This window comes from Epinephelus lanceolatus, chromosome 1 (assembly GCF_041903045.1).
Source record: "Epinephelus lanceolatus isolate andai-2023 chromosome 1, ASM4190304v1, whole genome shotgun sequence".
Lineage (NCBI taxonomy): Eukaryota > Metazoa > Chordata > Actinopteri > Perciformes > Serranidae > Epinephelus > Epinephelus lanceolatus.
Window position 1 is genome coordinate 44528574 of NC_135734.1, and position 16183 is coordinate 44544756.

General features: G+C 40.5%; 1 protein-coding gene across 1 annotated transcript; it reads left to right on the forward strand.

Annotated features, from left to right (window-relative positions):
- The first annotated feature begins 5314 nt into the window (after positions 1 to 5314).
- On the forward strand, positions 5315 to 15515 carry LOC117257137 (uncharacterized). Its single transcript, XM_033627066.2, has 4 exons — positions 5315 to 7321; positions 7424 to 8107; positions 13834 to 13995; positions 14093 to 15515. Exons 1-4 carry the CDS (start codon positions 7150 to 7152, stop codon positions 14554 to 14556), a joined length of 1482 nt encoding a protein of 493 aa, XP_033482957.2. The 5' UTR covers positions 5315 to 7149; the 3' UTR covers positions 14557 to 15515.
- The last annotated feature ends 668 nt before the right edge of the window (positions 15516 to 16183 follow it).

The window sequence follows — 16183 nt, forward strand, 5'->3', positions numbered from 1 at the left end:
TTTACATCCATTTAAAATGATCATGAAATAGAGTACAGTAAAATACGCACAGCGTCATTCACATTAAAAAACAATTCGAAAAGATGAGATTTGATGAGTGATTTGAACTGGGACAGATCAGTGCAGTCTTGAATGTGTTTGGGGAGAGAGTTCCAGAGGGAGGGGGCAGCTATAGAGGAGGCTCTATCGCACCAGGTCTGGTGCTTGATCCTGACTGATGGAGCCAGGAGGTTGGTATCAGATGAGCGGAGGCTGCGGGAAAGAGTATAGCGGTGGAGCAGGTCAGTAAGGTAGGGGGCCTGGTTATGGAGGGCTCTATGAGTGATGAGAAGGACTTTGAAATGGTTGTGTTGTGGGACAGGAAGCCAGTGGAGGTTCTGGGGGACAGGGGTGATGTGATTGCGGGAGCAGGAATGGGTAAGCAGATGGGCAGCAGAGTTCTGGATGTATTAGAGTTTATTTAGGACTTTGGATGGTGTACCATGAAGAACGCTGTAACAGTCGTCCATTCTGGATGTGATGGAAGCATAGATTGGAGTTTAAGCAGCAGAGGGGGAGAGTGATGGGCTGAGATAAGCTATGTTTCTTAGGTGGAAGAAGACAGTGCTGGTGATTTGATTGACATGTTTTTCGAAAGGGAGATTGTTGTCAAAAATAACTCTGAGGTTGCGGATGCATGGGGCTGAATACAGAGTGAGTTATCAATGGTGGGTCAGAAGTTGTGAGTGGTTTTGACGAGGGGTTTTGGACTGATGATAATCATGTCAGATTTTTTACAGTTTAAGGTAGCTGGCTTGCATCCAGGACTTTATGTCATTGAGGCAGGTGGTCAGAGTGGAGTGAGTTCCAGTGGTGATGGCTGTCATTGGCATAGCAATGGAAGTTGAGGCCATGGCTGTGAATGGTGTTACCAAGGGGGAGCATGTAGAGGATGAATAGGAGAGGCCCAAGCACCTAACCCTGAGGGACGCCTTGGGACAGAGGAGCAAGGGAGGAGGTGCAGTTGTTAATATTGATAAACAGATGTCGATTTGTGAGGTATGACCAGGAGAGGGCAGTACCGGTGATGCTGAGGGAGGACTGGAGGCGGGAGAGGAGAATTGCGAGATTGATGGTGTCAAAGGCTGCTGTCTGGTCAAGAAGGGTGAGGATAGAGGGGTGGCCAGAGTCTGAGGTGTGAAGGTGGTTGTTAATGACTTTGAAAAGGACGATTTCTGTGCTACGCTGTGAGCGGAAGCCGGATTGAAATGGTACAAACAGGTCGTTGGAGGAGAGGTGGGCAACAGCACTTTCCGGTATTTTTTTTGTATTGTATTTATTTGGAATGGGATTGAGAGCACAGGTGGAGTTTTTCATTCCAGCCATCAACTTGGCCAGCTCCACTGGGGAGATGGGGGAGAACTGGGTCAGATGTTGAGGCTGAGTTCAGGTATACCAGGGGGCTAAGTGTGTGAATGAGAGTTTTAGTTTTGAGAAGAGCTAGCTGGGCAAGACAGGAGGAGAGTATGCCATTATAGTAGTTGACAAGGTCAAAGGGATTATTAGACAGTGGGGGAGGAGAGGCAGACACTACATCGGCAAGATTTAAAAATCATATTGAGGTTGTTAAATACGATGTGGTTATCGATGTGTTTTGTACATTTACTAACATTTTGAAAGCATGGAGAGAGTAAGAGAGCTGTACAACCACACTGACAGCGGAAAGAATTTTTATTCAAATCATCATTTAATACAGGTGATATTACATCTACCTGGACCTTTCTGGATATCTGTTTATTGTTCACTGTGGGGAGAGAATTTGAGGATAAACCATATATTTGCTACTGTAAGAACCTGCTGATGAGCAGAAAGAAAATAAAACCTCACTTTCATTGCTGGAACACAGTGAGACACGTTCAGTGGAAGTAAACAATAAAAAGGTAGAAGGAAGACCAGAAAGGAAGGGTATATCCCAAAACATAAAAATCAGTCATAAAAAAGATATACAAAGAAACTGTGGGAACTGTTGAGTTAAAGAAAATGTAAAATATATTTTACTGCATTGCACTATGGATGAGGAGGAAAGGGAAAGATTGATTGATAAAGTCCTAGAGGCAAGGTGGGGGTGGAATTTGATGTGGTTACAGGGAACAGAGGGAGAAATAGAGGAGGTAGGACCAGGAAGGCACTTTTTTGCTTTTTGAAATGCCGCAGGGTTAATGGGAAGAATTAAGGACATAAGGTACATTCATATGATGTTGCACACTTTTGTATACACTCTAGGTGAAGGTATGCACCTTAAAGTTGTTTGCGATCTGCCAATAAACTTAGAGAAAAAGAAGTAAGAACCCGTTGATAAGCAGAGGGAAAAAAAAATACTCACTTTCACTGCCGGAACTTTAATGCTGTGACACATCCACCGGAAGTAAACAAAACATGCGCTAGCAGCGTTAGCTCCACAGATGTGTGGATTTAGCGGCGGGATGATGGTGTAGTTTTCGATAATAAAGGGTTAGATGTAATTAGGCAACAATGTGTTCAGTTGAGTCTTTGAGAGAGTTTGTCAACGAGCGACTAACTGCTGCTGCTGAAGAAATATTGGGAGTTTTTCAAAGAAGCATCGTCGAGTACGAGGAAGAGATCGATCGTCAGCGCAGACTGTTGGATATCGTTTGGAAACCTGAAATAAAGTTACACAGGACAGGTGTGTAGGAAAAATTAATACTAATTCACTCGCATGTCAGTAGGCCTATTTTTGCTCTGCAATCACAGTAGTATCCCGTACGTTTTGTTGTGTGTCCCTCCAGAGCTCCCACAGCAACATTTTTGTAAGGACCAGCATCTCTGTATTGAGGAGAGGAAGTCCAGTGTGGACCAAGAGGAGCCAGAGCCTCCACACATTAAAGAGGAAGAGGAGGAAGTGTGCAGCAGTCAGGAGGGAGAGCAGCTTGTAGTGAAGCAGGAGACTGATGGCTTTATGTTGACTCCTGCTGATGAGGAAAGTGAGCAGAGTGAAGATCAGACTCTGGACTTCATTCATGATGACACTCAAAGTGCAGCACAGAATGACTCTGTCGTCATTATACCAGTTATAAGCTATGTGATACCAACCAGTGAGCACCAGCTGCTCTGTCACAACTCTCATGTAGCTGAGAGCCAAGATGAGAAGGGAGGACATCATGAAAACAACAGCAACACAGATGAAAAATCTCACAAATGTGACATGTGTGGAAAAGCTTTTCTGTACAGGTATAACTTAAAAATACACCAGAGAATCCACACAGGTGAGAAGCCGTTTATGTGCAAAACATGTGGGAGAGCTTTCAGACAGACTAGTCATTTGACAGCCCACATGAGAATTCACACAGGCGAGAAACCACACCTTTGCAGGATATGTGGGAAAAGATTCAGCGACATACGCGTGCTGGAAAGGCATTTTAAAATCCACACAGGTGAGACTTTGTAACTTTGCAAGACCTGCAGGAAGAGACAGTTGAATGTGTGACAACTGTCAAGGCATATAAGATCTCAGACAGACAAGTGGTCTTGTGTTTGTTAAATATGTGGGAGCTGATTTAGTTCTGGTTCATGGTCAAAGCACACAAGAACTGACAGAAGTGAGGTGTTGCATGTTTGTAGCACCTGTGGGAAAAGTTTTACTCAGATCACATACTTGAAAAAACATCCGAGGACCAGTAAACAGGAGAAACCATAGAGCTGAAACTCCTGTGGAGACGTGCTCTCTATCTGAATCAAGTAAAATTGCCCACTGAGAGGAGGTCACAATATGTTGAAGAACTACATTTGTTAAAATGCCATTTTGTTGAACTAACTCTCAGTTTTACTCATAATCCTGTTGTTCTTTGAAACAGTCTATCTTCCAAATTTTTTGAAAAAGTTTCAAAGTGTTGTCAGTGGAGCTGCTTCATATTGAACAAAAATGCGTGCTTTGATGTTACATATTCTATTCTACTTCACCAGATTTTAGAGGCAAATGTACCTTTTATGCTTTTACTTTTGATACCAATTCACAGCATGGATTTTTCTACATTGTTCCTTGAGGTCTTGGTGTCTTTTGTGGTACTTTGGAGAGATTTGGTTTGGACATTTTTATCAGTTATCTAGGGTTAAAAAAAACCCTTAAATGTAGCACTATATCAGGGAAACAAATGTTATCAACCCATAAACTGCTGCAACAACGTATGAGACATAATTGAACATGGGAATGGCCATTGTATACTTGATAATAATGTTCTTTAAGCACCCTCACACTAAACTTTTAAAGTTTTAATAGGTGCCTAACCAAAACACAATGTTTATCACAGATTTATGACTAGAAAAACTTGACACAGCTGTATCTCAAATCAATCTTCAAATGACAAACTGATTAAACTTTGGTGGTCAAACATCAAGGTCACTGTGACCTCGAATTTGTCTCATTTTTGAGAAAGCCATATCTCAAGAAGGCCTTGAAGGAATTTCTTTTAATTTGACACAAATGTCCACTTGGACTAAGAAATAAACACATTAGACTTTGATGGACGAAAGTCAAAAGTCAAGGTCACTGTGACCTCACAAAATATGTTTCTGACCATAACTCAAGGATTCTTGTACTAATTATGACAAATCTTCACACAAATGTCTAACAGGATGCAGTGATGAAGTGGAGAGATTTTATATCCAAAAGGTGGTCAGCTTCACTGTGACATCATAATGTTCAACGGTGCACATCTTGAGACTGTGCTGATTGTATAGATCTTGTGTGCTGCTGGGGGGAAGATGTGTGTGAAGCATCCATATTTTCACAGTCATTGATGTAAACTGTTAGAGCAGAATGGCGTTGACTTCTCATTTGTGCAAATGGACGGAAAAGATAATCATCTGTAGATTATCACATGTCTTGGATCAAAAAGATCGAGTAATTTTAGAAATAGAGTTCAAAAAGGGTGATCAACAGTAGATTCTTTAATTAGAGTAAGTAATGATGTGGAAAAGACTTTAGTTAGTATATAGTATAATAAGCTCAGTACTGTTCAACATAATGATATATGACATCATTGCAAATTTAGATGGATGATGGGGCCATATGGATGAGGGGAAGAAATGTGCCACGTGTATTCGAGAATATAGGAAGAGCAATAAAGAAAGTGGAGATGTGGTATGAGTGGGGGTTCAATATGTAAACAAGCAAGTCTTGTTACATGATGTTTACCAAAAAACAAAGACCAATGCTGAGAAGTTAACATTGTACAGTCAGTTGATTGAGCGAGTGTCCAAATTTAAGTGCTTGGGTGTATGGCTATGGCAGCAAATATACATTTAATTTTATTTTTTCTTAAAACTTAAAGGGAAATTTCGGTTTATTTCAACCTGTCTCCTATCGTCCTAAATTTGTTTCAAGTGACTAGTGACATAAAAATAATAGTTAGCATGTTAGCCGTTAGCCTAGATACAGCCGGGGCGCATAGTAGCGTCAGACCTGTCAAAACGTAAGTGAACGGGCAACCTTCAAGTGCAAAGTTAGTCCACTAAACAAGCTTTTTTTCCACAAAGACCGCCTCATGTCGTTAGGATAAATGTCAGAGAACATATAGAAAACGACATGTAAACGTGTTGTCTTACCTGTATCTAGGCTAACGGCTAACATGCTAACTATTATTTTTTGTCACTAGTCACTTGAAACAAATTTAGGACGATAGGAGACAGGTTGAAATAAACCAAAATTTCCCTTTAATTTAACTGGGAAAACCTCTTGAGATTAAAAATCTCTTTTTCAAGAGTGTCCTGGCCAAGACAGGCAGCAAAATAAGTTACAGACAGACAACACAGAACAAAAATACATAATAAAAATGTTCAGCTCTAAAACAAAAAAAAGCAATGTAAAACACAAAATAGGATTACTAAAAGATGACTATGTTAATGTATGCTAGAAGTGAACCATAAAAATGCAAAAAAGGGCAACTACGCATGATTACAAAAACCAGCTAAGAGACACTGTGACACTGGCATATTTACAGAAATCCTGCAACAGTGCAGAAACCAATGAGTGCACCTTTAAGTCCCTCTGCAGCAGATTCCATATATAGAGATGCATACATAAATGCTCGCTTGCCAAACTCTGTACGTACCCTTGGTGCAGACAATAAAAACATGTTCTGACATGGAAAGTACATAATAACCACTTAAAAATAAAATGAAAAAAAAAAAAAAAGCGATATATCTATTACGGGCTGTGGCTGGATGCAACTAGGGGGCAAACAAACATCAGAGTTCACCAGATTCACCCCAGTTTGTTTTGTACCCCTGTGGCTTCTCCCAGACGTAAAGATAGACAACAGTGCTCTGGAAAAGAAAAGAGAATGGCAACTGAGTGAAGTGGGAGTTAGAGCAAGTATATATCTAACGAATACAATTATCTCAAAATCTGCACCAGTGGCTCTAATACAGAATAAACAGGAATGTGTGGGAGTCGGTGTGGATAACCCAGAGTTCAACATATCTATTTCCAAAAGACCGTGTGACCAGTTACAGCAGAACTAATGGCAGTCATTTTTGCTTTACAGTGGGTTGAAGAGGTCAGGCCTGGTGGGGTGGTGGTGTGCACAGACTCTAGCTGTTTTAGAAAGCGTACATTCAACAACTGTCAGAGAAAATTTACTCAGTGAACTTTTTCATAGTTAACTAAGACTTCACAGAGGTGGTACAGATGTACAGTTTTGTTGGGTGCCAGCACACGAGGGGCTGAGAGGGAATTAATGTGCCGATAAACTAGCAAAAGGGGCATTACAGAAAGAAATTACAGAACCAGTTCCACTTGGGAAAGGAGAAAGAACAGCAGTGATTCAGAAGAAAGAAAGGGGATATCACAAAAATCAATCATAACAAAGACGTATAAAGAAAGGATTAGAAGTAAGAAGAAGAAGAAGAAGATGAAGAAGAAGGAGAAGAAGAAGAAGAAGAAGTTGTAGTAGTACTTGTAATAAACCCGTCGACGAGCGGAAAATAAAAAACAGCTCACTTTCACTGCCGGAACTTCAACAGTGTGACACATCCAGCGGAAGTAAACAATGGTAGCGCTAGCTGCGTTAGCCCTGTGGATGTTTGGAATTTCTTGGGACGTGATGGTGTAGTTTTCGATAAAAAAAATTGTTCACTTGTAATTTAACAACAATGTGTTCAGTTGAGTCTTTGAGAGAGTTTGTCAACGAGCGACTAACTGCTGCTGCTGAAGAAATATTGGGAGTTTTTCAAAGAAGCATCGTCGAGTACGAGGAAGAGATCGATCGTCAGCGCAGACTGTTGGATATCGTTTGGAAACCCGGAATAGAGTTACACAGGACAGGTGTGTGTTTGAATATCTACTGGTACTAATTTACTGGCATGTGTGTATATTTGCTGTAGCATGACATTAGTATGCTGTTGGTGTTGTTGTGTGTCCCTCCAGAGCTCCCACAGCAACATGTGTGTAAGGAGGAGGAGGTTGTGCCTGAGCAGCAGCTCTGTATTGAGGAGAGGAAGTCCAGTGTGGACCAAGAGGAGCCAGAGCCTCCACACATTAAAGAGGAAGAGGAGGAAGTGTGCAGCAGTCAGGGGGGAGAGCAGCTTGTAGTGAAGCAGGAGACTGATGGCTTTATGTTGACTCCTGCTGATGAGGAAAGTGAGCACAGTGAACCAGACACAAACAGTGACCATCAACTCCTCTCTTGCAACTCTCATGTAGCTGAGAGCCAAGATCAGACAGGAGGCAAACATGGAGACTCGGGATCAACTAGAAATGCAGAGCTTCAACCAAATGAAAGACTTCATGAAAGTGAAAGTCACACTAACAATGTATATGACTCAACAATTCCAAATATACACAGCAATATTCACACAGGTGGAAAATCTGTCACATGTGACACTTGTGGGAAAGCTTTCAAGTTTAAGTCCCACTTGCATAACCACCTGAGACTCCACACAGGCGAGAAGCCATTTTCTTGCAAAACATGTGGAAAAGCTTTCCAATCTAATAGTGGCTTGCTGTACCACATGAGAATCCACACAGGTGAGAAGCCGTACCTTTGCAACACCTGTGGGAAAAGACTCTGTCACATGACTGCGTTGAAAAGGCATATGAGAATCCACACAGGTGAGAAGCCATTTACTTGTGAAATATGTGGGAAAGATTTCAGAACTTGTAGTAACTTGACACTCCACATGAGAATCCACAGTGATGAGAAGCCCCATACTTGTGAAACATGTGGGAAAGATTTCAGGCGTAATGCTGACTTGACAGTACACATGAGAATCCACACAGGTGAGAGGCCATATACTTGTAAAACATGTGGGAGAGCTTTCAGAACTAGCAGTAACTTGACACTCCACACGAGAATCCACACTGGAGAGAAACCACATACTTGCAATACATGTGGGAGAGATTTCAGAACGATCAGTAACTTGACCCTCCACATGAGAATCCACACAGGTGAGAAGCCATATTCTTGCAAAATATGTGGGAAAGATTTCCAACATAGCAGTAGCTTGTTGGCCCACATGAGAATCCACACAGGTGAGAAGCCGTTTACATGCAAAACGTGTGGGAAAGCTTTCAGACAGAATAGTGACTTGAAAGTCCACATGAGAATCCACACTGTTGAGAAGCATTAACTTTGCAAGATGTGCAGGAAGAGACACTTAAAAGTATATTAACTGGCAAGGAATATGTAGCAACTCAGTATGTAACAACTGTGCCCACTGTAATAAATGTGCACAACGTAATAAAAGTTTAGAATGTAATAATCTGCACTTAATGCAAGAAAACCACAAGCACATGACATACTAATAGTTTTGTGCATCATTTCAAGTTTTTACATTACCGCAAAATTATTACAGTTTAAACTCAGCAAAAGAAAAAGTTATAAAGTCAGTACATAGTGTAATATTGTAAAAGAAGAATTCTCCTCTAATCCTCTTAAAACACATGGAACTCCTCTAGTTTTACATGCCACGAGTGGAGTCTTTAATTTAAAACAACTGGACTTTTTCTGTTTTGTCGGGAAGACATTTTGGACCCTCTTAAACGTGTAACAAAAATCAAGGACTACAAAATATCCAGTGATCTGTAAAAATGAAATTCTTTACAAAGATGATGCTGAATTTTAGCATGTGAAATAATTGTTCCACACTTAAAAATTCCAGTTACTTTAAATGTTAGCTGATCTAAGCAGCAAATCGTGTTAGAAAGCAATCTACAAAATCATGTGTCTCACTTTGGCTGCTAGATGGCTCCTATCAGTGGTGAAGCACTTCATGTTGCACAAGGGAGAAGTTCTAATCAACATTAACCCCTTAGGGTAAAGGCAAATTTAATCTGCTTAATTAAAAGTGTTTCATAACTGGCAACTCGTAAGTTGCTTGTGTTGTCTTGTATATCATTCAGTGACACTTGTATTAAAAAACTCTTTTTGCGAGTCTGTGACTAGAGTGCAGGCGGAGCTGTTGACACTCCATTCTGTTGCTCCATCTGTGCCCACAGTACACTCTGCACTCAGAGAGTGTGGAGCAATCAATATCTGAACTGGTTATATATTACCACAGCGCTGCCAGTGTACAGTCCAGCTCCAAAAATAGAAAAGTAAAATGTGGCAGCAGATGTTTAAATCGTGGCGGGCTGCCACAAATAAGTAAATGTGTGGGAAACCAGCCTGCTCTCACTCCCAACCTATTAAATACCATTGCTTCATAAAGTACTTTGGTGTCAGATACTGACGTACAGAGGCAGCAGTCGCAGTGGTACGGTACGCGTTAAGTGGCGGCTATCTCTGATACCACTGGCAACTGCAGTATAAAGAGCAAGAAAGTCCATACATAGGTGGGAGGGGAGGTGGGTCCATCACACACTGGACTTTCACCTGGCAGCCCGCTGTTCATTTCTCGTGTAAAACCAAAAGCCAGTGGAGTTGCTGTAATGACAGTGTAATGTGCTAGTCTGAGTAGCATGTTACACTAGTGATGTATATCTCATGACTTATGTCATGTGACATGACATTACGTTAGTAAGAATCATATTTATTTTAAGCTAAACCATGTTTTTTTTAAAAACTTAATTACGTGCTTTTGTTGCCTAAACTTAAGTGTTTTACCTACGTAGTAAGTTTATTTTAAAAAAGACTGTATGCATGTAACAAGCTGAAACTGTACATTTACTGTGACAACAGAATTGTATTTTGAAAAGACACAGTGCATGAAACAAGCACCAAATGAGACGCTGGCTGTGAACGTCTAAAACAGATGCAGAAGGGCAGGGCTGCCCCTGACCAAATTGGGGCCCTAAGCGAAATTTTATTTATATAATATATTATATATTCGCTAAAGTTTATAGCCTATCAATATATATACGATCACCAACTGGTCATTTTACCACTCCTTTTCATCAGAGGTGAATGCATAGGGCGTTAACAAGACATTCAATAAATGTCAATCAGGGCCGCTGGAAAAAAAAAAAATTCTCCAGTCTAGACAGAGACTGGAGACAGAGATTCCTATCTAATGAGTAGCAGCTTAGGTGTTTGTGCAACAACATACCCACCTTCAAGTGAAGCACAAGCTCCCTCTTGTTTTGCCTTTTTTTCCCTCTTGCTCCCTCCTGACTCGTGATGTCTTTTGGACGACATGTCGACAACTCTTCACCTGCTGCAGCTCTGCAAGTGCCTGCCGGCGCTCCCCTCTGATTGGTCAGATGTCGAATGCTGTCAATCATTGCAGCGACGCATGCGCGGTCAGATTACGGGTCTCTTCTCTCCTTCCTCGAGCTGATTCTACGCGTGCCTCACGGTAGCGCATATGCGCAAATGCGTCCCCTCTTGCAAAATGTGGCCCCCCATGGAAGATGAGGCCCTACGCACAGCGCGTGTTCTGCATTTAGGGAGGGGCGGCCCTGCAGAAGGGTACCTAGAGCGTCATTTTGACGTTATGGTCAGTTGACCTTGAAGTGGTGGTATTTGACGAGTTGGGATGAGAGCACATCAGAAAACCCTGATTTAGTGATGTCAGGATATAATACTTCCTCTCAAAAAGGCTAGTGCATTTATCGGGTGGTTTATGGTAGTGGCTGGAGGGTTCTCTCTCTGTTTCCTATTAAGCTTTGAGTGGCAAACATGTTTGCAAAGTACTGACTGAAATGTTATAGGGCACAGAAAGAATAGGGAGTATTGACCTTTATTGACCACTGATAACTGTAACAGCTTAGGAGAAAGATTTCTGACAGGATGACAATTAAGTGACAGTAAAAACTGCTTTAATGTTTCAGACAGAATGATTCTATATATTATTAGTTACCACAGATAGTACCACGAATTGTTCCAAGAGAAAGGTCATTAATATTAATGGCTACAAGTGATCACAGCAGTAACCTTCTGAGAAAAGTACAGGCCTGTTTGATATTACTAGCTACCAGTGATAAATGCAGTAGCCTTTCTATCCTACATCACTAACTTCCAAAACCGTGGTTCATCTTACAAGTTGCCAGTGATAAAACACTTTTAATTCATCACATTAAATTTGCCTTCAACTGCTAAGGGACTAATGTCGATTTCTGTCAGGAAGAACTTCTCCCTTGTGAAAGATGGAATGCATCACACTGATTGGAGCCATCTAGTGGCCAACATGAGGTACATGATTTAGGAATACCACATTCACCCTGAAGTCTGTTGGCAAATTCTGTTCATCAGGACTGCAGATGGGTTTGACTGTCATCAAAAGTAAAAGTAGTCATAGTGATGAACTGTTGTTTTTAGAGTGTTAAGTTATAACATACAAGAGGTGGGCCAAGTTAAAGTATTATTTGATGGTGTTTGATCAGTGGAGCTGTTTCATATTGAACAAACATGTACGTAGAGGAGGGATGTCACTACATGTACTCAAGTACTGTTTTTATGTACAACACCTATTATCATCAGATGGCTAAAATTGCATGTAAATTCTACATAGATATGAAATCGGGAACACACCAAATAAAAAGAAAAGAAAACGTCAGTTTTGAGGTCTTCTTGATTACTTTGCTTTATTTGCTACATATAGTATTACTTCACTAAATGCTCTGCTCTGCCAAAATGCTATTTAGACATCATAGCCTCAGTAGTACTGACAGGAGCCACTGTGTACTTTCATGCATGTTTCCAGTAATGTTACATGATTACTAACATTTTGAATGCATGCGTGTTTTTATACTGTGTTAAGGCAAAAAAACAAACATACAAACAAAAAAACCCCCACAATTCTTTGGTAACAATTACACATAAATGTAATATAGTAAAAAAAACAATAATTTGAAAAAATAAAGATGAAAGACAGCAATATGAAATAATAGAAGACAGGAAAGTAGGCAATAAATCAAATTTCTTCAAGAAAAATTCTGTTGTATTCTATATTAGCACATTCCTTATTGTTTATAATCTAGACTCAAAGTACTTTCTAAATTCACACCTGAAATGTTCAAATGATGGGTGAAACCTCAACAAAGTGGCTGCATGGGTGTGAAGCATTCCTGGGAAAATGAATAACTTGACAGTCCGCTGAACATTCTTTTTTTATAGCATAATATCAAGCTTCCATCTTAATTTAGTGATTTGTGTGGGTGTTAAAATAGTCCTCAAATAAATGTTTCTTGTTTCTTCTCCTTTTTTTCCCTTCTTTCTTTTTTAATACAAAATTCACATTTGGTATATTTAAAAAATCTGATCAAATATAATAATATTCTTTATCAGTGACAGGAAATCAGAGGAATTCCTCCTTTTGTAGGTGTCCAAGAAAAAAAATATTCCTGTCAATCCAATGTTGCAAATTAAATAAATTCATTCTTTCTGGTTATGTATTTATTGTTCCACCAGGCACGGCGCCAGGATTTTTTCTCTCCCGGGGCTAAGGGGGAGCTTGACCGATACGTGGGGGTGCTAAGAAAATAATTGATTTTCATGACTTCAGTTACTTTATAAGGAGGTTCTTGTTTTTTCAATAAAAGCAGCTATGATACACAGCATAAGCATGTTCGATATAAAATTGGTTTTAACTGAATTTTTCCAAAGAATATCCAACAAAATAGTTAGGCCTAATACAAGTGACCACAAGGCAATGGCAAAAATGTTTCACGTGCGAAGGTGACAGATTCAGCACCGGATGCGCCCATGCGCCTGACAATAACCAGACAATACATCCAAAATGCGACAGCAAGTGCATTTATTCCATATGCATAATTAATATGAATATTCCAGCCATTTGTAATCCTCATACCATCTACGATTTTTTCTTGATCACAAAACGACCCATTGCAACGGACTGTCGGCTAGCTAGCCTTAGCCTAACACGCAAGTATAAACAAAGGACTCCCCCCACCCCCCTTTTCTCCCCTCTCTCTCTCTCACACACACACACACGCACACTCACACACACAGAGGTTATGGTACACCAATCAATGGGGTATAGGCGCAGCACAAACATGCAAGCAGGGATTGCATTGGAACAGAATGGCTACTTAATGTTTTTTAACTTAAAAATATATATTATAAAATATAAAATAAAATGCTTGAGGGGCTTAACTGGGGCTACACAGATTTTTGACGGGACTATAGCACCCACTAGCCCCGGTGTAGCGCCATCCCTGTGTTCCACATATTTATTTTGTGGGGAGATAAACTGTGGATATATATTACGTGGAGGAAAAATAGCTTACTTGCTCTGCCGGAACTTTTACAGTGTGACACATCCAGCGGAAGTAAACAAAGCCAACGCTAGCTAGGAATGCATAGAATTTATTGGGACGTGGTGGTGTAGTTTTTACATAGATAAACATTTCACTTCATGTGACAACAATGTGTTCAGTTGAGTCTTTGAGAGAGTTTATCAACGAGCGACTAACTGCTGCTGCTGAAGAAATATTGGGAGTTTTTCAAAGAAGCATCGTCGAGTACGAGGAAGAGATCGATCGTCAGCGCAGACTGTTGGATATCGTTTTGAAGCCTGAAATAAAGTTACACAGGACAGGTGGGTGAAAGCTAATTGAAGTAATTTACTGGCATGTGTGTTTATTTGCTGTAGCATGACATTAGTATGCTGTTGGTGTTGTTGTGTGTCCCTCCAGAGCTCCCACAGCAACATGTGTGTAAGGAGGAGGAGGTTGTCCCTGAGCAGCAGCTCTGTATTGAGGAGAGGAAGTCCAGTGTGGACCAAGAGGAGCCAGAGCCTCCACACATTAAAGAGGAAGAGGAGGAAGTGTGCAGCAGTCAGGAGGGAGAGCAGCTTGTTGTGAAGCAGGAGACTGATGGCTTTATGTTGACTCCTGCTGATGAGGAAAGTGAGCAGAGAAGCAGTGAAGATCAGACTCTGAACCTAAGTATCAATGTAACTCAGAATGCTGTGGAGGAAAAGCTTCTAAACTACACATCAGTCACACCAGTCATATACTCTGTAGTATCAGAAGCAAACAGTGACCACCAGCTCCTCTCTTTCAACTCTCATATAGCTGAGAACAGGAAAACATGGGGACACAGGATCAACCAAAAATACAGAGCCTCAACCAATGGAAAGACGTCATGTAAGCAATAGTCACACTAGCAATGTATATGACTCTATCATGTCAAAGGTTATTAATGCTCAAACAGGTAATCCGTTTTTTCAGTGTGTAACTTGTGAGAAAAATTTCATGTTTAAGTCCCAGTTGTATATCCATCTGAGATTCCACACAGGTGAGAAGCCTCATTCTTGCAATGTCTTTAGGGAAAGCTCCAGATATGCATCAGTATCGAACGCTCATGTCACACAGGTGAGAAGCCATATTGTTGCAAAATGTGTGGCAAAGATTTCCAGTATAATAGTGGCTTGTTATACCACATGAGAATCCATACAGGTGAGAAACCCTACCTTTGCAAGACCTGCAGGAAAAGATTCAGTGAGACATCAGTATTGAATCGGCATGTAAGAATCCACACAGGTGAGAAGCCATTTACATGTATGACATGCGGGAATGGTTTTACTTGAAATGCTTACTTAAAAGTCCACATGAGAATTCACTCAGGGGAGAAACCATATAAATGCGAAACATGTGGGAAAGATTTCAGATCTAACAGTTGCTTGAAAACCCACATGAAAAGAGCCCACAGCTTAAAAGCTGTATAACTGCAGCACAGAGGTACCAGTTGTTGCATCACCCATACAGCTGAGAAGCCATATACTTGAAAAACATTTGGAAGAGATTACAGAATGAATACAGCACTTAGTTCACACGACACGAGTCCACACTCGTGAGAAACTGTCGTGGAACAAACTTCTTTTTCCCTTCATATGACAGTATTACTTTTTAGCAGCTTTGAAACAATCATAATCTCCCAAAGCAAGGACGATGTTAGTTTCACAGTGAGTGCAATGTAGTTGTTAAAAACTAATGGTGTGATACTGATGTGTATCATATGAGTGACATTACTGTTTATGAAATATGCAAGTCTTAAATGTTAACATGCCTTTGTTTGGCTATTTGTATGAGTCACATGCACCTCTGAAGTTGGAAATTATTTATTAGTCTTTATACGTTGATATTTATTCACATTCGCTTCTTTCTTAATATTATGTTTTATTTGTTCTTTACCTGTAATGCACTTGAAAATACATACATGATCTTGGAATCAGCCAGTCATCTATGTAGGTCAGGATTCTCATACCTGTCTTCCTGAGAGGCACCAGTGCTGGTTCCACACATTTGGAGAACGTGCCTGGAACTTAAGAGGTACTGTGGTAAACTATGGACTGTATAGAGCAATGGACGTAGCTACAGTGACATCACCTGTTGGTTTGTGGACTCGACCATATTTGGATGAGAAGGTTGATCTAACTCACAGACTGTAGCGACGCCTCGCAGACAGCCTGTCACTCAAGTGGCTTTGCCCTTAAATATGCATAACTTTAAGCCTTAATAAAATGTAAATTGGTGAGTTATATAAAAATAACCCCCTGCACAGTTGTTGTCATGAATGTTGGAATTAGCTATAAAGACCAAAAATGTTTTTTTGCACCAGGCTGTAAACATGTTTATTTGTGCTGTTAATTTGGGCATTTTAACATGAGGGTCTATAACCCGTTTCACAAATACCGTCATCTTGGACATCGCGCAGTGCACTGTGGGATTGAAAGCGTCCAAACACCACCGTGTACAGTCTCTGACCATATCTCTGACAAACGG

Coding starts and splice junctions, on each gene's coding strand:
- LOC117257137 (XM_033627066.2), top strand. CDS start 7,150: ATGTGTTCAGTTGAGTCTTTGAGAGAGTTTGTCAACGAGCGACTAACT. Junction 7,322..7,423: donor AATAGAGTTACACAGGACAG/GTGTGTGTTTGA, acceptor GTGTCCCTCCAG/AGCTCCCACAGCAACATGTG. Junction 8,108..13,833: donor GCATATGAGAATCCACACAG/GTGAGAAGCCAT, acceptor CAATGTGTTCAG/TTGAGTCTTTGAGAGAGTTT.